Source organism: Perissodus microlepis, chromosome 4 (genome assembly GCF_051167445.1).
Source record: "Perissodus microlepis isolate ML-2025 ecotype Zambia chromosome 4, ASM5116744v1, whole genome shotgun sequence".
NCBI classification, from domain to species: Eukaryota; Metazoa; Chordata; class Actinopteri; order Cichliformes; family Cichlidae; genus Perissodus; species Perissodus microlepis.
The window spans coordinates 1,781,373-1,805,326 of NC_140464.1; the positions used below are offsets into that span (position 1 = coordinate 1,781,373).

Genomic DNA, 23,954 nt, shown 5'->3' on the forward strand with positions numbered 1-23,954 from the left:
GTCGGTGCAGACGCTTCAAATGTTTGGCTGTCCAAAATGGATCAGGTGTTCATTTGCTGCACTCTCGATATGAACAGTGCCGTGTTCACCTCCTCCCGCTGATACACAACTTTAGAGCTCCTGCAGACAGGTATGCACAAGCTCCTCCCTCAGCAGGTGAAGAAATTCAAGTGCACAACAATGAACAACGCTTCGAGGAATTCCAAGAGATCGCGTTTCAAAAAACATAAATGTTAATCATTAAGAATAACCTGATACACAGACAGCAACGCGCCCGATACCTGCAGCTCCATCTACCGTGGCGACCACTCCCACCTCCTCTATGGGAAACAACAGAGCAGCCGTAAGTCGGCGGTTCTTCCCGCGTGTAACGTTAACACAGCGTTAATTTAACAGGATAAAAACTGAATTTATACAGCACCAAATCCCAGCGACTGTCACTCTGTCATACATGCGCTACCATTGTTAGGGGCGGGTTTTAATAATCGATTTATCGATTAAAATCGATTCTGGCTTGGATAACGTGAAATCGATTCATTCAAATCCTGAATCGATTTTTTAATATAAATGAATTTTTCCCGAAATGCCAGAATCTCAGGTGAAACCTCACAAAATTTCAACAACCACCAAACAGTTAAGACAGTAACTGAGAGCAGGTACACGGCTTCTGCACAGAGACGTAAACACACAGCGCAGACCCGCGGATCAGAATCAGTGAGAGTGACTTTCTCACCCGACGGCACGGAGACGGTCGGGGCTGAAAGCCGACAGCTCGCTGACTCTGATGTTTCTGCGGGTCGAGCTTTGTGTTTACGTCCTTTTTGTGCTGATTCTGAAGCTGTTAGTTTGATCTCTCTCCAAACAATATTGACCGAACCAGCAGCAAAAGAAACTACGCTTCACATAAACATCGTCATGGATTCACTCTGACTTTTGCTGTTTTGCTTCCACCAGGATAAAATCACACTTCATGCACAGCTCTCTCTCTCTCTCTCTCTCTCTCTCTCTCACAGTTTCCCGTCTAAAAATCTGTTTTCTGCATTATTCGCTTGCTTGTTACGCACAAGTCTACCGTTGTTTACAGGCTTTCGGCCGCTGTTTGTTTCCTTTTACATACTTCCGAAAAGAAAACCTAATTTCTGCCGTTCAATACTGAACAAATTTAAACTTTTTAAAATTATGCAAAATGCAAAACGCTCAGCTTGTCTCTAATAAAACCGCTGTAACTTCAGAGGTAATGTTCAAATGTTGATTTATGGTTTTCTTTCGTTTTTGATGTACTGCAGAATATTTTTATAAAATCCCAGAACAGGAAAATCACCTTCATGTTTTTCTGTGTTTTATCCTCAGCTGCTCTGACACAAAGGCCTCTGCTGTGATGCTCACACCTTTGATAAAGTCTTGCGTGTGTCAGCTTCCTTTTTATAGATACAAAAATATGTAAATGTACTGATCTGAATTATAATATTTCTGACTGTCAAAATTTCCCAGATTTAAATCGAGTCGAATCGAATCGATTCTGGAAACCAGTGACGATACCCAGCTCTAACCATTATGTTACCATGTACTGTCGTACTGTCAGACGACTATTAAACAGTCCAGTCACTGATGTTTTTGTATTATTCTTTTTTTTTGTACATTTTGAACCCTGTGGTATTAGAAAGAGTACAGAGTGTTACGTATAGTTCTGAGTACTGTAACAACTATACATAGCGCCTGATAAGTAAAGAGAAATGAGACGGCACACTGAATCCTTTGATTTATACTCCAGACTCGATCTTCACATGTATCCAAACTTTTCAGTGTCCATAATTAACAATGTGCGCTGCTGCGTCACACGACACGTTTGTTTACGTCTGTTCTTCTTCGTTTAATTTCTCTGAGGTGTCTGAGGCTCCTAACATCCATTTGCGTTGCCTCGGCCACCGTGGTCGTTCCCTTTGTGTTGCTGGTTTGGAGAGGACGGGCTCGTCTGCCTGAGAGGCGGGGCTCACGCTTGTAGCACGTTTGTAAGGTTTTTTTTACTTTACACATAACTGCCACTTCCCTTAGCCTTAAGTTGCTGCATCAGTGTGCATTATTAACTGTAACGGAGAAACTCCGCACGCGTGCGTGTCGCCAACGAAGTAGGTCATAGTCATGGTGCTGCAGCTTCAGCAGAGACGATTGTGATGTTTATCTAACGCACTGCCTTCTAACAACAGCTCTGAATATGCGACTCTGATGGGCCTCACATTTAGTCAACAACCAGACAACAATCTGATGATTAAAGGATGCGATTAATCGCTTCAAATACACATTAATATTTGTATGAAGGTATAAGCTTAGTGCTCAAGCTCAGTTTGGACCGATTTCTTCCTTCCCATTTAAATAATTCATAAACAGGTCATAAGGGAAGCCGTTACCATGTCTTAATGCAGACATAATGAAATGCAGATGTTTTAGCTTCTTGGCACAAATTTCTCCATCAAATTTTCCAACTCTACTCAAAGCTTTAAGCTATTTATAGATGCAAGAACTGACAAATTCCAGCTCGAGCAGAAATAAGAAAATGAAAGGAACTCCTCAGTGATTCAAATCTACATTCTGCCATGAAAATGGGTCTGAGGGAGGAGCAGAATCATGACATGCATTTAATGGAATGCCTGGCACGTGTTTTGGCTGCTGTATGTGGAGATCAGAGTGTACGACTTCGCTGTTACGCTCCGACTCAAATCAACACAGATTTAAATAAATCCACAAAAATCCAAAGAGAGAGGCCGAATCATCAGAGCGGTGGATGTAATCTGAGGCTGCACACTGAGCCGTGCTTATTGACAAACCAAACGTCCTTCTGTAATGGGGTTAATGTGGCGCTCATCCTCTGAGCGTCAGCTGCAGCCCCGAGAAGAGTCGCCAGCTTAACCAGGCCTCTGAACGCCGGCCGCGGGATCCCCGTTTAACAACGCGCCCGCTCTGTGCCCGAGGTGGAGACAGATTCCCACCATCCTGCCCCCCTGACCTGAAAGCGCTTCTAAACACAGTGAAGCAATTTACAATTATGTATGGCGTGGCGCTCGACAGCCTGCCGCTACAGTCAGAAGAAACACTACCCGTCTGAAAATATGACAGCAGAGAGGAAAGCAGCACCTTAATTTGCCTAAAACTTCACCGTAGTATCGAGCTAGAGACCTTTATCGTGTCAGTCACCCTTCATATCTGAACAACCTTTGAAATTCTAATTTAATGCTTTTAAAGACCTAAACTGAAGACTGAGTTCTTTCAACACTACAACAACTGCACAATGGGTTTAAATCTCCACATAAAATCCAACAGTAATCATTACTGCTCTATTCTCTGCTTTACTGTTCAGCGTTACGTAAGAAATCAATCACACGTAAAAAAACTTAAATATGTCATTTTAGTCTCCGTTTACTGAACAACTGTAAATGTGTAGGAGCAATGTTGGAAGCATTTTGTAGCATTAGCATTTCAATTTACAATGAGACAACACTGATATCTGTAACAATATAGTGTTATTTCTCAAGTTTTTCAGGCGAACCCGCCCAATAAACCAGATGCTGGTATTAAAGTATTTAAAAATCCACTTTGATAAATATTTGGCTGTGAATTTTGTGCATCTATTGATTGGAAAACTAAGAAACATCAATGGTAATACCATGGTTAAAGGGTGTTCATTACTGCATGTGCATCATTTTATTCAGAGATTAGTTTATTGATTCTGGTTAGAGCAGGGCGATGTGGCCAAAAATATTTATCACGATATATATTTGAAACTTTGCGATAACGATATAACTGACGATATAATTGATGCGAGACAAAATACAACTCCACAACTTTACTAGCGCAAAAAAACCAAAAACCATCCATTTATTTCACTTAAACAAGCAGCTGTTTTTTATGTGCATTAAAGCTATATAAAAATGTAACAGTGCAAATTCCTTGCTACAAGTTTAACCAAAAGGCATTTCCAGTGGAAATGGGCTGACACATCCTGAGTTAACCATGTATAATATCCACTGAAGTTAAAAAGAGGTGCTTTGCAACATTAAACTGCAGTGTGCCAAATAAAAAAGTCAAATACGGATTTTTCGGACCACAAGGTGCACGAGATTATAAGACAAAACAAAGCAGTCAGATAAATCAAACTTTATTCAACTCATTCTTTCCTCCACTTCTGTACCATTGATTCATTAATGCTGTATTCTATCACAGCTGCTCTGTCCCCGTGTTGTTGCAGTATATTAATGACTAACCTCGTATTGTGGATGGATTATCTCAGTTGTTCTGACTGAAGTTTGGTGCGTTTACAGCATCCTGCGATTGCATTTGTCTCTAACCATCAGGAACCCCCTTTTCATTCCGCGCCCCCCCTGCAATGGCTCTTGGCGGGCCCCACACTTTGGGAAGGTCTGTGTTATGCTAACATAGCTGTGTAGCTAGCGATCACGTAGCACATCATTATATACCAGCTAGCCCAACTTCAGTAACCCTACAAACGTCACTGCTGTTTAGTTTTCTGTCTTCTTTATGTTGGAAGTGACAGCAGAGCTGTACGTTTGAATGCTTCAGAAATCTCAGTTAGAACATGCTATATCATGTTTAGGTAACTAGCGAGCTAACTTCCTGCTAACTTCTAACTCCGTTAAGTGTAATAAATTCTGTTTTCATGGATGCCTGGATGTTAAACTTCATTGTTACACCTGGTAAAGCAGCAACACTGATCATTTTATTAAAGATGAAAGAATTTAGACAGTTTTTAACTCTCAGTGATGCTGCAGTGTTCGTTTGACTTTGGGACCTGAACCGGACGGACTTTAGGACCCAGATTACTCCCAGAGTTACGAGCACCGTAGTCCAACAAATACGGCAATGACGACGCCCGCTTGCATGTTCTACAAAAAAATGTGCTTTGTTGTGTATCTGACGGATGAAAGCTAAACCAGTTCCACATCACTGAAGTTGCAGCATTTTTACAAACCAGTTCTGGTTCATCTGTTTCACTCAACGATCCGCTTTCTCCCTCCTCATTCTCCGTCGCCGCCATGCTTTTTCGGCCATGTGCGTATGAAAACAAAGGCACTGCGCATGCCCATATTCTATCGCGATATTTCATTTTCTATCGCGATATCTAACGGTATTACCGTGAACGTTATAATATGGCCGAGCCCTAATTCTGGTACTCTTTATTTCCTCTTATGTTTGAGGTTTGACTTTCTGATGGATTTTATCTCACATTACCTCGGATGTCATCAGGAAAGACATTTAGGGCACCTTCCCAAAATTATGAAAATGCAAACACGCTAATTTTTGTTTTGCTTTTCTTCGTTTTGTTTTTCATGATTACCGAGCAGGTTCCCCCCCACAAAATAAAGTGATACTAAATAGGGCTGCTCGATTATGGCAAAAATGATAATCACGATTATTTTCACTGAAATTGAGATCTCGATTATTTGACGATATTTATTTAACAATAACAATGTGTTGAATAATGACTTTAAAGATTGTCAAAAAATAATATAAAATAGTGCAAATACTGATAACAGTGCAAATGTTTGCAATATAAAAAATAAATGAAAAATGTAAACATCTATGTTTAGTGAACTTTGCAGTGTTGCTCTGTGGTGCAGCTACGACACCGTAGCAAAGTTTACACACTGTGTCTACTTGATCCACGTCTGACTCCGCCAACCCATAATGTTTCCACACCACTGAAGTTTTTTTACCTCTCTTTTCAACCAACGGCAGTCACTCTCCTCTCCAAATAACTTCTGCTTAGCTTTCCGAGCTTCCCTCGGGTCCTCTTAATCAGCGGTCCCCAACCCCCGGGCCTCGGACCGGTCCGTGAGTCGTTTGGTACCGGGCCGCGAGAGTTGAGGCTCAGGTGTGAAATGTTTGGTTTTCAGGGTTTTTATCGGTTTTCAGCGTTATTTTGTTATCGTTTTTATCGTTTACTCGGTTTTCCTGGGTCTTTTCACGTGTGTTATGAATAAATCTTCTTTTTTTCGGTACCGGTACTAGTTTTATTTTGTTGTATTTATCTGCGACACCTTAAAGGCCGGTCCGTGAAAATATTGTCAGGCATAAACCGGTCCGTGGCGCAGAAAAGGTTGGAGACCGCTGCTCTTAATTGTTGTGACACGTGTTCGAAATGCAGAGAGGTGCGCTCGATTTGCCACACGGAGCAGCGCGAGAGTAAAGCATTGATGGGTGATAGCTGATTTATTAGCTTTTAGTGCTGGTTGGCTGCTGAAGGCGAAGCACGGCGGTCACCAGCTAGCGTCTTGGTCCATCACGGCTTGGTGTCCATCAGCAGCAACTTTAGAGCATGTTTATAAATAAGACAAGTTCAGGCTGAGCTGAGTCAGCAGCGCTGCCATTTCCAGTTTAGATTTTCAGGACTAGTTTAGGGGAGAAGCTCCCAAATCCTTTGACGCACTGTCATTTTCAATTTTTGTTTATTTTAGCTGAGCTCATGTCTCTTTTTTTTTTTTGTTTCTGTACACCCTTTGTGAGTAAATATTTCCATTATTAAAAGCTTGTTGAACAGCAGCAGTGTTGAGGCATCTCATCTGTTGGGTCCATAAATCTTTATTTAAAAACAATTTTGCTTTTTAATTTTGTCCATTTCCCCCCTTGTGGTAGTGAAATCGGATAGTACAGTTTGATTTCCTAGTATTCTAACAACCCTGAGCATTACTGTATTTTTATTATCACGTTTAATTCAAATTGTTTTTATGTATTCTTACTGTGCTCACAGACCACTTTAAAATGTAACTGGATGTTTCATCTTTAAGCTGCTCATCAACTGTTCAGCTGAATTACATTTTGAGCCTTCTCATTGGCTCGTCAGTCACCTGTGAAGCACTAAGATAAATAAAAGGTGTTTAAATACAATGACTGCGTATGTGACAGGGACATTTGAGAAGCAGCTCTCCACAGTGTGGTTCAAATTAGCATCAGACTTGTTTTTGATGGCGGCTGAAGAAGCCAGACTCAGAACGAACAGGAAGAGAACCAGGCCAATTTCCAAAATAAAAGACCTCGTACGGTCTAAACGTTTCTGGTGTGGTCTGAAGATGTGCAGCTGAAGGGATAAAACGGTGAAGCATCAACACTGCAGACACATACTGTGTGTATTCATGGGGTAACAAGCCCCTCATTTTCTGTGAGGAACAATTCCACTTTTAGTGATTAAAGTCTGTTCGATTCTTACAGCTTTACTTCCCGTTAGTCTGACAAAGACCTAAATAAAAAAAAAATGTTTAAAATCCACTTAAAACTGCACTGATTCTGTTATCTGTGTATAATCCACAACAGATCACATCTCCAGGCCTACTGCCACCTGCTCCAGGTAACAGCCTCATGTGGACCTCAAAGACAAACGTCTCCACAAATTTCTCTTTTTAAACCTTTCGTATTACTTAAAAACACTTTTCAGACATTTGGGCCCTTTACAATCTTTTTTAACGCATTTCTGAGGCTGTGCCGATGCCCGACAAAGATGATCACAGTAGAAATAACAGCAGCATTCAAATGGGGTCATGTTGACTCTGTTGCATAAGGTCTTTGTTGTGTTCATGGCTAGGTAAAATTTTATGAAACATCAGACTCGAGCTTTGGGACGCATGCTGCTGCGTGTCGAGTAACAAAGGTCGGTCGCCATTATTGTTTGACTTCTCAGGTTCACGGTTAACTGCAGCCGTCGATTCTGAGGCAAGAAGACATCTCGTGGTTTCTATTTTTGTCCCTGTTCTGAGGAACAGGACCGCTCCCGCAAGCTTGAACACGCAAGACTAGGAAAGCAAGTTTCCTCAACTTCCTACATGGAAAAACAAACTCACACTAGTTCAGTCAAGTTACATTTTTGTTTGGCAATAAAATCAAGAGAAAGGAAAAAGGGAAGCAGAGCCACAGACTGCTCTTTTTAAACAAAGCATGATGTGAAATGTTGTGCGTCAGTGGTGCCGAATGACCTCGATCACATGGCTGAATTTTAGCTCGAAGCTGCAAACAGTTTTGCATAATTAAAGCCAAGATGTTGCGAGCGTTGTGCAGTCATGTGGAGGCCAATGGCTCATTTTTAGTCAAACGTAAGAGGTTTGATACGAGCGTGTGGCCCAAACTTTCCTTTGGGACCACACGAACATGTAACAGTTACACAAGGTGAAAGCTGAATGCTTTTCCGTGACTTGATGAGGCAGGAGGAGGAGAGTTGGGGTCTTTATAACAAACCCAATTTCTCCAATGTTATTTAGGAGGAAATAAGGACACTGGAGATGTGTGGCTCTGATTTTAAGGCTTACATAAGCACTGCATGGAGAGCTGGTCCAAAACGGAAACCTCACATCCATTAAGATAGTTTGATTTGGATACAGAAGCTCCAAAACGGTCTGCACTCCACCCTCACAGATATCTTATCAGCTGCTTTAGTAAGCCGGTTATTGGCTGTTTTGTTCGGCATTTAAACTCAGATCGTTTCTCTAAAAACACTGATATACTTTCAGTTACACGAACGACTGCTTGGAGACTGCTGGGTCAGATTTAGATGACTGCGTGTCCTAGCTTGGATTTGTTAGGTTTGCCCGTAATTATCAATTATCTTACTAAATACACCTGAAAAAAAAAAGCAAAGCAACAGAAAAATGTAGGACAGTAATTTAAAAACAACAACTTCAAAAAAATACCTGCAGGTTTACTGCGCCAAACTCCCAACTTTAACATCTCTCTCTTAACGGCTAAAAAATGATCACAAATACTTTAGCTACGGTGATATTTTTCCTATTTTTCTTTACGAATATCTTTAAAAAAAAAGCACTGGCACATTAGGGGCCCTCCACTTAGCCCGTGTGGAGCCGCTAACTAACGGTACTCACCGCGGCTTATTGTGGTTCCGCTCTGAACCGAAAAACAACCGATAGCAGCCGAGCTAACAGTGGACCTCAATCCTCATAGCCCGGAACCCCTCTCCGCAAACAGTCACCACCACGTCCGGGACATTTCCACCCAGATCGCTGCTGCTATTTGTGAAGTTAATGCGGGGTTTCCAGATGTCACAGACCGGCTCAGACTCGAAGCTCGCCTTCGTCCTGCGATCTTAGCCGCTGCTAACTGGTTAGCTTAGCTTAGCTTAGCTCGGATAGCCTGAGAGCTAACGTTAACCGGAGCCGTCCTGCGGGGTGTGGCTGCTGTTTCTCCACGCCGCTGCTCCTCCGAGCATACTGTCCAGCTGCACCAACTTTTCTGAAAAACACGCCTAAAAAGCAGCCTGAAAATCCGCGCCCCGTCCCCGGGCCGGGCGTGTTTTCTTCCCCCGTTTTTGTTCTTGCTAAACACAAGATGGCACGGGCTGGCGGGGCGGGACTCAGAGCGGTGACCGGAAACTGCTGTTTTCTACTTCCGACAAGGGTCCCGCTTCACAAATAAAAGGGTATAAATAAACCGACCTACATGATATTAATAATCTAGTACAAACGCTCCAAGGCTTGATTTCATGATTATTTTTTACGAGACTGCGGTTAATATCCAGAACTTATAAATTCAGCCGGAGAGGGAGAGCTTTAAAAACTAAAGATTATTCACACGATGAACTACAGCAGGGATTTATGTAGAAATCTCCTGAAGCTAATAAGATACTGTAAAAATATTATAATAATGAATGTACAGGAAATAATATATATGGTGTACATGTATGATATGCAGTGTTGGGTAAGTTACTTTAAATTAGTAACTTAGTTACATTACTAGTTACTTCTATCAAAAGTAACTCAGTTACTTCAAGTTACTCGTTACTTTCAGAGTAACTAGTTACTAGGGAAAGTAACTTTGGTTTTACTCAGAATTCTCTTGTTAATGTGTTGCTTCCGTAACTGGATACCCAGCAAGACTGCCAGTCTTCTAGCTTGCTTACTTGCCACAAGTGCACTGTGCCACCTACCAATAGAAAGGAAAAAATAATGTGCACATTTCCACGAGAGAAATCCCACACCTGATTCTATCCTAGCCTGCTTTTTACATCCAACACAAAAACTGCAGTCGTGGTGCTTTCGATTGTTCTCAGAACTCGGAAATTCTGCCTTCTGAATAGGAAGATGTAGGCAACACCAGACTGCAGATGAGCTGCATACAGAGCTGGACTGGGACAAAAGAATCGTCCCGGGCATTTTGACTAGAGACCGGCCGCCATTATAGGAAAAATCATAAAGCCTTTGAATGAAAATAAACACTGTTGTGACAGTGATGTACACTGTTCTGATGGTATATATGTATCAATCTATCAATTGTTTGTTGCAAGACTCAGATAATTATTTTTTTAAAAGTGAGACATTTTAAATGAGAATAAGAAAGTATTTCCTTGTGCCCCCCTCTCCCTGTTAATGCCCTACATGGACCCCTGGCAACACTTTGCTAGACCCGCCCCTGCACAGTTACCAGCTGTCAGCTACATAGAAAAGGATCCTGGTGTTATTTGTCTCTCAGAAACAGTTCATCACTTCCCTTCAACTCATTCATGTCACCTAAAAGGTAAACCTGTTTCTCCATCACAGCTCTGATGATTCAGTAAGGACATCTCCTGGTTTCATCTTCATGTTTCCCTCTCATCACATAACCAAACCGACATCATGACCAGCAACTTTACAGCTGTGGCTCCAGCAAACATCAGCTGATACTAGAAAGTAATATTAAATAAATTCTAACAACAGCTGATCAAGCTTAAAAGTGTTGCTGTTGTTTAGCGTGACATCCGCTGGTTTCCTCTTTCTGGCGCAAAGTGGGCGATAAATAAACAAGAGAGAAAAGCCGATCAGCTGATCATTGATCAGTTTCATGATTGAAGTAGAAACAGGAGAGGGAGGGGGGAGAATGAGAGAAGAAGAGGCAGCTGTGCAGCGTAAACACAGAATAACTCCAGCTTTGTGTCTTTTTCATTGTAGCTGAAGTCCGGGACAAACTGTTCCTTTTCACCTCAATACGAAACCCGTAATATTTTCTCTGAATATGAGACGATTCCGTTTTTTACGGGACGGTTGGCAACTCTACTAACTAACCTTATGAACAAAATAAAGTTCAACATCAGTAACATAGCACCACCCAGCTGTATAGAAACTCCGTCATGCTAGCTAGCACGCAGTACGAAAAAGTCAGCACAACGAAAATAAACTCCACCTAAACTTGGTTCATATCTGACCCAGATGGACTGCAGGTTATAACTTCTTACCTGAAGTTCAGTTCACCTGACACTCTCGGACCAGCGGCCGCTTCGGGTCTCTCCTCTTGCCTCCCTTTTCCTTCATCCACCTGCTGGCTTCCACCACTTGCTAATGTTATTGAATCTGTGGAAGCTCCGCGATGCCACCACACGAAGTAACGAATAACGAGCCTATCTAAATCCCAGTAAGGAGTAACGCGTTCCCGGTTTTGGCATAATAACTAGTTACCGTGCTCGTTACCACAATTATAACGTAGTTACTGTAACGCGTTACTTAATAACGCGTTAGTCCCGACACTGATGATATGTGAGGTGGTGTGCTGATTTTTTCATAGTGATGGACAGCCTGATAGATGAGGTCTAGTCTATGATATTTGCAGATAACACTCAGATCTGTAGTGACAGTCGGGAGTAGGTAGAGGAGAGCTTTAAGAAGTGGAGGTATGCTCTGGAGGGAGAGGAATAAAAGTCAGTGGAAGAAAAAGGTGTTGTGTGTCATGTGTCACAGGTGTGTGAATTTGTTTATAATGGAGCACTGTAACAAAAAATTATTTCCCCCAGGGATTAATAAAGTATTCTGATTCTGATTCTGATGAGAGGTAGACAGGTGGAAAAGAAACATGCAAGGTGCAAAGGTGGCGAAAGTAGATTGGTTTAAATACCTGGGGTCAACCATCCACAACAACAGACAGTGCACAAGAGAGGTGAAGAAGAGAGTGCAGCCCGGGTGGCGTGGGTGGAGCCAACTGTCAGGCATGATGAGAAACAGAAGGAGAGCAGCAAGAGTGAAAGAGAAGGTTACAGGATAGTGATCTTCAGTCTGGAGATGGTGGCACTGATAAACAGACAGACAGAGCTACACATGTTCAGATCTTACAATATAGAAAACATTTTGACCTTTCGTATTTTAGACATGTTAAAGATTGACCCATTTGCAGCCATTTCGGACTCTTGGTTCAGCAAAAGGAACATTCCAGTTGTGCCTAATTAGACTTAAAAAGTAAAAATCATAATATTAGGCATTAAATAGTAACATAAAGCTGCAGTCCTCTGTCGTAAATTTCCTCCAATTACTTAGTATTTTCTCATCGACTTTCAATACAGGACATTTACTATCATTGTGGGTTACCAATGTCTTTATTCAGCTAAATTATGTAATATAAAATGTCTTGATTGATCTGCACTTATTCCTTCATCTTGTGGCAGTTAGTCCTGTGCATACACTTTTTTTTTCAATTTGTTCAAAATTAAAAGAAACCAATTTCACCGTACACTAATGAGAAAATTATGTAAGTTTGTCTTTACTTGAAAAAGAAAATGAGAGGTGGTGGCAGTATTGATTGTTGTGCATGAATGCTGTAAAGCTGCTCAGTTCTGATAAAAATGTGTCATTCAGGCTCTGAAAGGTGTTAAATAGTGACATCTAGTGGTATTTCCGCGTACTGCAGTGCCTGTTTTCATATATGCGGTGCCATGCGTTCTTGATTTATCCTTGTACGAGAGATGGTTTCCTGATCCTCTTTTTACCTAAAGGCCTCAAACAGTTTGCACAAAAATTCAGTATTAATGATCTCTGGTCTAACTGGATGACAAAATTCAGATGGAGAAATGTTTCAAAATGCAGTGATATGTATGGCAACATGGTAGATTAAACGAAGAAAAAAAAATGTATTTAATGACTGTTTTTATTGCAAAATCCAGCATTGCAAGAATATTAAAATCATAAACACAAGTATAGCGGTTCCTTCACTTTTTCATTTACACATTATAAATAACAAAAACTAACATGAGGCCAATAGTTTGAAGTCAAAAGCTGTGTCCCAAAACATCGGCTGCATCCTTCGGAGGACCCGGCCTTCGCGGTCTACGTGGGCCGGGTCCTTCAAAGACCGAGAAGGCCGGAAGTGCGAGGCTGTGAAATGGGACGGTCGAGCCTTCAGATTTGCGTCACCGCTGTCTCGGTGGAGTTTAATAAACTCGGCCGTCTGCTCCTTGCTATCTAAAATATAACAGGGCACTGGCATAAATTCTCGACCGTCTCACACTTCTGTTTAATCAGTTTTCTGTTTGACGTTTAGTCAGCTGTGTGAAAATCCCGGAGGAACCCACTCGATGGATTAATAAAGTTTATTTAATCTAATAACTTTGATCTCAACCAAACCGATTTACTCCAGAACAAATAAAACACCCAAAAAAGGCAAACAATTAAATTTTTAAGTTATCTGAGTGACTAATATATCATGTTTAACCTGAGTAGCGAAAGAGCGGAGGTCTGAAAACGATGAAGCCGGGAGTCCGCTGCCGGCTGGAGTGACCATTGAACCCCCCGGCTTGCTATCGAGCGGGTGGGTAACAGACGTCTCCGAAAACGTCGGCACACTTTTTCAAATATACGATGTCCTGATAAACCAAGCAGATATTTGTAGTTTACACAGCTACTTTCTCGCCTTAAAATATGTTAAAAGTTTATTTTGTGGCCCAGAAAGAGTAATAAGAGTAATTTTAAAACTTAGTAGCGGCCGCCATTGTTGGCAGCTGAAATTTGGCTGGGCCGCGCTATGAATTCTGGGATATGGTCGGCCACGAAGGACACACCCGACCCATCCTTCAAATTCGGGGAAATGAAGGACGCATTTATCGGCCGCATTTGAAGGAGTCGACGAATTGGGACAGCCTTCGTCGCCTGGCTGTGACGTAATCAGTAGGGCTGGGTATCGTCACTGATTTCTAGAATCGATTCAATTCCGATTCACAAGGTCCCGAATCGATTCGATCCACGATTCGATTTAATTCGATTTAATTCGATTCGATTCAATTCGATTTGAATCTGGGAAATTTTGACAGTCAGAAATATTATAATTCAGATCAGTACATTTACATATTTTTGTATCTATAAAAAGGAAGCTGACACTCGCAAGACTTTATCAAAGGTGTGAGCATCACAGCAGAGGCCTTTGTGTCAAAGCAGCTGAGGATAAAACACAGAAAAACATGAAGGTGATTTTCCTGTTCTGGGATTTTATAAAAATATTCTGCAGTACATCAAAAACGAAAGAAAACCATTAATCAACACATGAACATTACCTCTGAAGTTACAGCGGTTTTATTAGAGACACAGCGTTTTGCATTTTGCATAATTTTAAAAAGTTTAAATTTGTTTAGTATTGAACGGCAGAAATGAGGCTTTCTTTTCGAAAGTATGTAAAACGAAAAAAAACAGCGACCGAGAGCCTGTAAACAACGGTAGACTTGTGCGTAACAAGCAAGCGAATAATGCAGAAAACAGATTTTTAGACGGGAAACTGTGAGAGAGAGAGAGAGAGAGAGAGAGAGAGAGAGAGAGAGAGAGAGAGAGAGAGAGCTGTGCATCGTGGTCGAAGCAAAACAGCAAAAGTCAGAGTGAATCCATGACGATGTTTATGTGAAGCGTAGTTTGGATCTTCTTTTGCTGCTGGTTCGGTCAATATTGTTTGGAGAGAGATCAAACTAACAGCTTTAGAATCCGCGCATAAAGGGAACACAAAGCGCAGACCCGCCGACAGATCAGAATCAGCGAGCTGTCAGCTTTCAGCCCAGACTGTGAGAAAGGCGACATCTAACTGATTCTGATTCGCGGGTTTTGTCTTTGTGCAGAATCCGTGTTCCTGCTCTCATTTACTGTCTTAGCTGTTTGGTGGTTGTTGAAATTTTGTGAGATTTCACCTGAGATTCTGGCATTTCGGGAAAAATAAATTTATATTAAAAAATCGATTCAGGATTTTAATGAATCGATTTTATGTTATCCAAGCCAGAATCGATTTTAATCGATAAATCGATTATAAAAACCCACCCCTAGTAATCAGCCTTCAAATGCGGCCTCCGGAGGATGCAGCCGACGTTTTGGGACACAGCTAAAGAGTCCGATGTGAGTGTTCAACAGTCCCAGTGAGCTCAGAGTCCATCTTCAGGGCCTCTTTAGTCCACCTCCTCAATAGTGGGACCCTGGGAGCCGGCTCGTGCCTGCTCTCCACAGGTAGCACCAGTGGGCATCCCTCCCTGATACAGCTTGCTGATGATGGGGTTGCACACTTTCTCCAGCTCTTTCTGCTTGTGTTGGTACTCCTCTTTATCAGCCAGCTGGTTGTTCTCCAGCCAGGCGATGGCCTCGTCACATTTCTCCACCACCTTCTTCTTGTCCTCCTCGCTGATTTTGCCTTTCAGGTTGTCGTCCTGCACGCTGCTCTTCATGTTGAAGGCGTAGGACTCCAGGGAGTTCTTGGCGGCGATTTTGTCCCTCTGAAGGTCGTCCTCGGCTTTGTATTTCTCTGCGTCCTGCACCATCCTCTCGATCTCTTCTTTGCTCAGTCGGCCCTTATCGTTGGTGATGGTGATCTTGTTCTCTTTGCCGGTGCTCTTGTCCACCGCAGACACGTTCAAAATGCCGTTGGCGTCGACGTCGAAGGTGACCTCGATCTGCGGGACGCCTCGCGGGGCGGGCGGGATCCCCGTCAGTTCAAACTTGCCCAGCAGGTTGTTGTCCTTGGTCATGGCTCTCTCTCCTTCGTAGACCTGGATCAGGACGCCGGGCTGGTTGTCGGAGTAGGTGGTGAAGGTCTGGGTCTGCTTGGTGGGGATGGTGGTGTTGCGTTTGATCAGGGCCGTCATGACCCCTCCGGCCGTCTCGATACCCAGGGACAGAGGCGCCACGTCCAGCAGCAGCAGGTCCTGAACGTTGCCCGAGGTGTCGCCCGAGAGGATGGCAGCCTGGACGGCGGCGCCGTAAGCCACGGCCTCGTCCGGGTTGATGCTCTTGTTCAGCTCCCGGCCGTTGAAGAAGTCCTGCAGCAGCTTCTGGATTTTGGGGATTCGGGTGGAGCCTCCCACCAGGACGACGTCGTGGATCTGTCCCTTGTCCAGTTTGGCGTCCCTCAGGGACTTCTCCACCGGCTCCAAGGTTCCCCTGAACAAGTCAGAGCACAGCTCCTCAAAGCGAGCCCTGGTGATGGAGGTGTAGAAGTCGACGCCCTCAAACAGAGAGTCGATCTCGATGCTGGCCTGGGAGCTGGAGGACAGGGTCCTCTTGGCCCTCTCACAAGCTGTGCGCAGCCTCCTCAAGGCTCTCTTGTTCTGGCTGATGTCCTTCTTGTGCTTCCTCTTGAACTCCTCCACAAAGTGGTTCACCATGCGGTTGTCAAAGTCCTCTCCGCCCAGGTGGGTGTCTCCGGCCGTGGACTTCACCTCAAAGATACCGTCTTCGATGGTCAGGATGGACACGTCGAAGGTGCCCCCACCCAGGTCAAAGATCAGGACGTTCCTCTCTCCTGACTTGCCTTTGTCCAGACCGTAGGCGATGGCGGCCGCCGTGGGCTCATTGATGATCCTCAGGATGTTGAGGCCCGCGATGGCGCCCGCGTCTTTAGTGGCCTGTCGCTGGGAGTCGTTGAAGTACGCCGGGACCATGATGACAGCGTTGGACACCTTTTGGCCCAGGTAGGCCTCTGCGATCTCCTTCATCTTCACCAGCACCATGGAGGAGATCTCCTCGGGGTAGAAGTCCTTGTCCTCCCCTTTGTACTCCACTCTGATTTTGGGCTTCCCTCCGTCTGAAATCACCTTGAAGGGCCAGTGCTTCATGTCCGCCTGCACCACAGGTTCATCAAACTTTCTTCCAATCAGCCTCTTGGCATCAAACACAGTGTTGCTGGGGTTCAGAGCCACCTGGTTCTTGGCTGCGTCCCCGATGAGCCTCTCGGTGTCTGTGAAGGCCACATAGCTGGGGGTGGTCCTGTTGCCCTGGTCGTTGGCGATGATTTCTACTTTCCCGTGCTGGAAAACCCCCACACAGGAGTAGGTGGTGCCCAGGTCGATGCCGATCGCTACGCCTTTAGCTGAAGACATCTTGATTACTTTGACTTAGTCTCCTAAAGAGGAGGAGAAAACATCAGAGAGGAACATTAACAAATACTGACAGAGGCAACAACAACTTCTGTTTATGGAGCGCTAAATTAAGTCAAACTATGGGTCCTTAAAATAACAAAGTTGTACAATTTATGCAATATGTAATGTTGAGATTTTAAGTTTTAAATATGACTAAATATTTTTTAAATCTTGCATTAAACATTGCTGCATTTAAAAATAAATCAGTACAGTCTTCCCTAGTCCAACGGAGTCATTTAAGTATATATTTATTATTGAATATGGTCTCATGACTCTGCACGATTAATACTGTATTTTCTAGAAGGCAGCCATGATTTTAGGTGCTGGGTACAGATATAAATCCACCTCATGTCTAAACCTTATTTAAAAATCTACTGATTTTTAAATAAGGTTTTCTTTAAACATTTTTAAATCAAATACTGCAGTAGTTATGTTTTATAATTGACACTTTTCCAACACCGGAACAACACTGAAACACTTACATAAAAAGTTAAAAAATAAAGCTTATTTCATAAAGATGTAGAGGAATTGTAATTTTTGAGTTTTCGTCCAGCCACTAATGAATGAAGCTTAATTAAATAAGCTTTAAAAGTATCCCTGAACATTACATTTCTTAAGCCTAATATTTAAAAAACTAATTTCGTTGAACAGAAAATTATTTCAAATAAACTATAAATGAAACTCACTCTCGCTGACAGATGAAGATCGTTTAGAAGATGAATGAAGCTCTTGTTCTTCTCCTCTGCAGCGTTTGTCTCGTCCAGCTCCTGTCGGTGGTCTGATGTCAGGGTCTCTAACCGGCACCGTGACTTTATACGTTCCTCGCTGACTTCTCGTGAGTTCTCGAGCTTTCCCGTGACTCTCGTCCAATCAGAGTGCTCCGCGGTGAGCTCTGCGTGGTGACGTCACCGGGAGAAGTTTCTACCAGCTTCTCCGAGAATCTCCTAGAAGAAAGTCAGAACGTGGAAAAATAAATCTAAGATTCATTTAAACATAGAACAAATCTGAGTCAGCGGATGTGGGCAGGGGAAAAGACCAAATTCTGTAACTCTGAGTCACTAAACATGAAACAAAGCATGGTTTCAGCACCGATGTCGCCATTATTCACCTTTGAATACCATATTATCACCATCATCGACTAAAATCCGTTTCGTCGCAGCGATAATTAACTAGAATTACCTAGAATTAACATAAATCCTTTAAAATTACACATTTTGGGATAAAGTTCGCTTGATAGAAGAAGAAGATCGCTGAAGTATAATTCATCTAAGGCTGTAAAATGTCAGTTTGTGGGTATTTTCACTGTCCTGCTGTGAGTGTGTGCTGACACTGAGGCTATGAACCCAGCAGGGTTAAAGCCACATCTGTACGTTTAATATAGTTATACAAATACTATTCAAAGGCATATAATTCAGACGCATATACAATATATGTGAACAACATTAGTACGACAATATTTCATACTTGCCAACCTTGAGACCTCAGAATTAGGGAGAAAGGGCTGTAGGAGGGGGGTATGGAGGGGGTTGTATACATTAAATACAAAAAAAATTGAATTTTACAGAGTTTATTTATCGGATAAAATAAGTTAAATGTCACCGTTATTATTGTCCGACCGGAAACAGCGGGAGGGTCCAAATTCAGAGGCTGCGTCCACCTGAGGACCCGGCCTTCGCGGTCTAAGTGGGCCGGGTCCTCCGAAAGCCAGGTAGACCGGAAATGAGCGACTGTGGTCGGTCTAGCCTTCAGAATTACGTCACGAGCTCTCTCGGTGGAGTGAAACTGCCGTCTGCTCCTTGCTATCTAAATTATTTATAAAAAACTATTTATAAATTATAAACTCTCGACCATCTCACGCTTCTGTTTAATCAGTTTTCCGTTTGATGTTTATTCAGCTGTGTGAAAACCCTCCCGAGGGATTAATAAAGTTTTATTTAATCGAATCTAGTAACTTTAATCACAGCCAAACCGATTTACTCAGGAAAAAAGTCAAACAATAACATGTATGAGTTATTTAAGTGACTTATATATAATGTTTAACCTGAGCAGCGAAAGTCCGCAGAGATTTGATGTGACGGGAGTTTGCTGTTCTCCCCGGCTCAGATATCTGAAGTTTACATTCTCGCCTGAAAATATGTGAAAAGTTTATTATGCGAACCAGAAAGAGTAATAAGAGCAATATTAAAGCTAAGTAGCTGCAGTAGTAGTAGCCATTGTTGGAAACTGGAATGGGCTGGGCCAATCTGGGATATGGTTTTTCAATTTTGTTGTCCGGGTGGAAAATCGGGAGAAATTCGGGAGATTTTCGGTAGGGGCACTGAAATTCGGGATTCTCCCAGAAAAGTCGGGAGGGTTGGCATGTACGCAACATTTTTGACTATTTTAAAGAAAAAGCAGTAAAGATGAAAAGAAAGAAATAAGAAAGAAAGAAATAACACATAAAAATGTTTGTGACTATTCTGTGAGGTAAGTGGTGGAAGAAAAAAGTTTGATTACGAGTTAATAAACAGAAATATATAAAATGCAACTTTACAGGTTAAAATCAAAGAACTGTTTCACACTGAGGTGTTATTCTCATTTCATTCCACTAGATGTCACCAAAGTAAGGTTTAAACCAACAGAGAGCAGGAAGTAAGGACTGAGGTCAGAGAGGAATGATCCAGGGGCGTTTTTAGCCCATTTTAATCAAAATTAATCAAAGCACCCCCAAAGATTTCTTACTTTTTTGACAATATTTGGTACAGGATAGTGTCATATTTTTTGTGTGATACACTAAAAAAAATATAGAAAGCATACAGTACTTGGTTGCGATGTAATATTTTAACAACAAAAGTATAGATACCCCCCCTCCCAAAATGGTTTGTTCCAGCTCTCCCCTGCTCTGACTCTAGCGCCGTCGTTGCTGCCAGAGCGATGGTGGCTGAGACGCAGCAGAGCGGAGGTGTGAGAGCCTGGCTTAAAACAGGACATGTTAGCTGCATTTAACCTTCAGTTACTCTTTATATAGTTAGGTAGGAGTCAGACCAGGTTTCTTTTTAGCTGAAAAACATTACACCAGGTAACCTGCAGTGTGGGAAACGTGTTTCTCGACTATGTTTGCTACCCTACAATCCGTCCTGCTCTGTCGTGAAATCAGCATTTGACCGTCCTGTTGCTCCCATTGAAATGTATACAGCCTATTTAAAATCTAAAACTTATAATTGTCTGTAGCCTGCTGTTGTTACCACTGTCCTGGTTGAAAAGGAATGAGAGAAGCTGCTTATTTTGTCATATGTGCCGATATTAAACCCAAGGTACTTACTAGCTAACTGACTGGATTCCCATTAACTGTATAACTGCTGTTGTTTGTGTGTGTGTGTGTGTGTGTGTGTACAGAGAGACAGCCAGGTTCATAATGGATATAAGGACGGAAGGTCAGGAAGAATGAGGTAAGGAAACAGACAGGGAGCAGTGACAGGCACAGCAGAACCTGTTAAACTGCTTGAGAGAGTTGATCACCAAACAGTGACAGATTTGCCAACATCAAGCTGAGGCGACGTTAAAATAAAAAATCTGCAGAGCCATATTAGTATCTGCAGTAAACATCTTTTCATACATTGTACCATAGGCACAGTTGCCTCCATTTTTATAATTTTTTAATTAATATTTTGTACATTTCAAGGACTCTTCTATTTTTGGAGTGTATTTTTTATGTATCTGTATTATATTATACATACACATTAAAAGCTCACTATGAGCATCATTCATTATTCTCCCCAGTAATTAAGGTTAGGATATGTATTTTTTTTTATTCCGATCCATTCTTCTTTTGCAGCATTTAAATAACTTTGATCAGATTTGATGGTTTTGTTACAAACTTTTCAAAAAAGTGTTTTGCTTTTCTTTCACAAATGTGGGGATTAGAATTTTTTTTTTTTTTAGAATTGAATATCGATTTATTGATTAGCATTCAAATATCTCAGTGAAAACAGAATAAAGATCTACCACAAAGCAAGAAACAACGAGACAAGGCTAATCAAAAGGTACTGGCTGAAGCATATGCTTATTAAATTGTGTTAAAATGTACAAAACAGTGATGTCATGTTCTGTGACGAGGACCCAGGCACAGAGAGACTTGATGAATTTAAGAATCTTATGATTTAATAAAGAAATTTGCAGACTTGCACAGAGATGGTAAAATTATGATGACTGATAACAGAGACGAAGACAACAGACGATGAGGACAGGGAGGAACAGGGGTTTAAATGCCCCGAGGAGACAGTCAGAGGGAACTCGGGACAACTGGAGACATTTAAGGATGCAGGGACTGACAGAGACAGGGAAGAAGTCTCATTGTGACGAGTAAAGTTTATCTTGCCTGGCTGGGCAGCTCTCTGGGTGCTCAGCACCCCCAAAGCTCTGATCCTAGAATCGCCCCTGGAATAATCTGCTGCTGGGAGGAGCTGATCAAATCAGAAGGAATCACATCCATGTCTGTCCTGGGACGGGGTGATGGTGCAGGAGCATGAGAGCATCTACAACGACTACAGACTGAACCTGAAGACAAACACAGAGGCTGTATAGAACAAGAGTAAAATGTGGTGAGCTCAGTGTCCTGTGCTGTGGTCTGCTGAGGCACACAAATTGACTACAAGACACAGAGGAGGCAGGAAAACTGAACCCAGGGAAATAATCAAACCAACACCATGAACAGAAACTAGAACACAAAAACAATTACACTGCAAATGCAAGGTTACCTGGCAAGGGGGATGGACCATAGTGCAATTCGTCCTGATTGGTGATTGGTCAAAAGTCTAGAGTGAAAGAAGGGGAAAGAAGGGGACTTCTGATTGGTCAAAAATGTGCAAAAAGACAACGGACCGAATGAAGAACAGAAGTGTTCTTCATTCGGTCCGTTGTCTTTTTTTCTTTATCAGGTGATGTTTCCAGCTCCTTTATCCCACCTGATGCCTGGACTGCTGTCTGTGGTCTTCAGCGTGTTTATTGACACGACAGTAAGCATTATCAGTGTATATACAATAAAAGGATCTAGTTTTTACTCCAACATTGATGAGGATTTTTCTTTGGCTCTTGTGAACCAAAAGAGGTTGGAAAATCCCCTGAAATTACTCTTGACATTTGCACGAAGAGTCAGTGTTGGACTTTGCTGCTGCGTCGGGTCCCCTTGTCAAAGGGGAAAGAGTTTAAAATCAGTGCAAAGTTGCTATGAGAGATTATGTTTGTATTGTGACGAAGTATTTGAAGAGGGGTCACTGAATAGTTGATTATGAAAATGGTGTGATCATACACCATGGCTTTCACAGTCACTAGATCTCAACCAGGACTATCTGGGGAAAACTTGCCTGACATAAGAGATGGATAATAGCTCTGTTGGTGTTTCTGAATCAATTCCAGGAAACACTGAAGCTGTTGGGAAAGCATGTGTTGTACAATTACTTCAAAAACCTGTGTTTGCCACCTGCTTGTACACATTGCTTCTTTGTTTCTGGTCTGTTATGTGTTGTGTGAGCCTGTTGGCAGAGAACACTATTTGTGTGTAACTTAATAAAAAACATATCAAACATGTTTCTTTCTATAGATTTTATTTATTTATACGTGTATGTTTTGTCAGTAACTTAGGATCATTGTGATGCTGATTCAAAGAAGGTCAGTAAGTCTAAGGCAGATTAAAGCCCAACTTAGGCGTTCATTAAGCGAATCCACAACTCAGTTACTGTAACACAGGACACTTTATTGAAGTGGATGAAACAGAAATGCAGGAAAACAGCACTGCAGGGTCGTCAGTCAGTGAACTTGATTATGAATCCAATGCGAGGAGCTTTACAAATTCAACTGTGTACAAAGAGTCAAAAGTGCCTGTCGGCTGCGCTGGAATCATACACGTTACCATCAACAATATCACCGTGAATGTTACACGCAAAGTTTACAACGAGCAACATGTACTGAAAATAGCCGTACACGGGTAAATCTGCCTAGTGTGATATTAAATATATGATACACTTCATAAATCTCACATCATTTGTCATGAGCCACCAAAATTACCACTGAGCACTGCTGATGTGAAGGCGTGTGGACTCTGCTCCATGATGTAAGTAAGTAAGTAAAATTTATTTATATAGCGCTTTTCACAGATAAAAATCACAAAGTGCTTTACAACACAGGAAATGGGAATATAAAAACAATATAACAGTAAATAAAACAATGTAAAACAATAAAACTATAAAAACAGCATAAGAAGAAATTAATCAAATGCTTTTCTAAATAAAAATGTCTTCAGCTGTTTCTTAAAAGAATCAATGGAGTCCGTGCAGCGAAGAGACGGAGAGAATTCCACAACCGTGGTGCCACAGTCTGAAAGGCCCGATCACCACGAGTTTTAAAACGAGTGCGCGGTACCACCAGCAGTCTCTGATCTAATGACCTTAAAGCCCGAGAAGATGAATGTGGTTTCAGCAGGTCAGATAAATATTGAGGAGCCTGACCATGCAGGGCCCTAAAGGTTAGAACTAAAATTTTAAAATGAAACCTAAAATTTACAGGCAACCAGTGAAGGGAGGCCAAGACTGGAGTGATATGCGATCTTCTCTTGGTGCCTGTTAAGAGACGTGCTGCAGCTTTCTGCACAGTCTGAAGACGATTTAAGGCTGATTTGTTAAAACAAGTAAAAAGGCCGTTACAGTAGTCTAAACGAGAAGAAATACAAGCATGAATAATCATCTCAAGTTCAAGCTTTGATACCATTAGTCTGAGTTTAGAAATATTCCGTAAATGATAAAAACAGTTTCGGACCAGCTGCTTAGAAAGCTGCTCGAGCGACATCGAGCTGTCA

General features: G+C 42.1%; 2 protein-coding genes and 1 long non-coding RNA gene across 6 annotated transcripts in view; 1 reads left to right on the forward strand and 2 right to left on the reverse strand.

Moving 5' to 3' along the window:
* Positions 1 to 9,387, reverse strand: part of taok2a (TAO kinase 2a) — a 31,303-nt gene extending 21,916 nt beyond the window's left edge. For 2 of the 4 annotated variants that reach the window (XR_014800011.1, XM_084925007.1), the window contains exon 1: positions 8,877 to 9,387. The gene's annotated coding sequence lies outside the window, so the exon portion shown is untranslated. The remainder of the gene's footprint in view (positions 1 to 8,876) is intronic. The other 2 variants (XM_084925010.1, XM_084925009.1) reach the window with 1 other exon arrangement.
* Positions 40 to 22,690, forward strand: LOC146387958 (uncharacterized). The gene is made up of 2 exons (XR_014800012.1): positions 40 to 130; positions 20,501 to 22,690. It is a non-coding gene; the product is annotated as an uncharacterized LOC146387958 (long non-coding RNA).
* Positions 14,208 to 18,826, reverse strand: LOC146387959 (heat shock 70 kDa protein 1). The gene is made up of 3 exons (XM_084925011.1): positions 18,725 to 18,826; positions 17,812 to 18,069; positions 14,208 to 17,109 (listed from the first exon to the last, which is right to left on the reverse strand). The coding sequence occupies exon 3, from the start codon at positions 17,084 to 17,086 to the stop codon at positions 15,164 to 15,166; it is 1,923 nt and encodes a 640-aa protein (XP_084781137.1). The 5' UTR covers positions 17,087 to 17,109; positions 17,812 to 18,069; positions 18,725 to 18,826; the 3' UTR covers positions 14,208 to 15,163.
* Positions 22,691 to 23,954: the final 1,264 nt, after the last annotated feature.

Excerpts from the sequence above, each read along its gene's own strand:
- LOC146387959 (XM_084925011.1), bottom strand. The coding sequence starts at position 17,086 with ATGTCTTCAGCTAAAGGCGTAGCGATCGGCATCGACCTGGGCACCACC.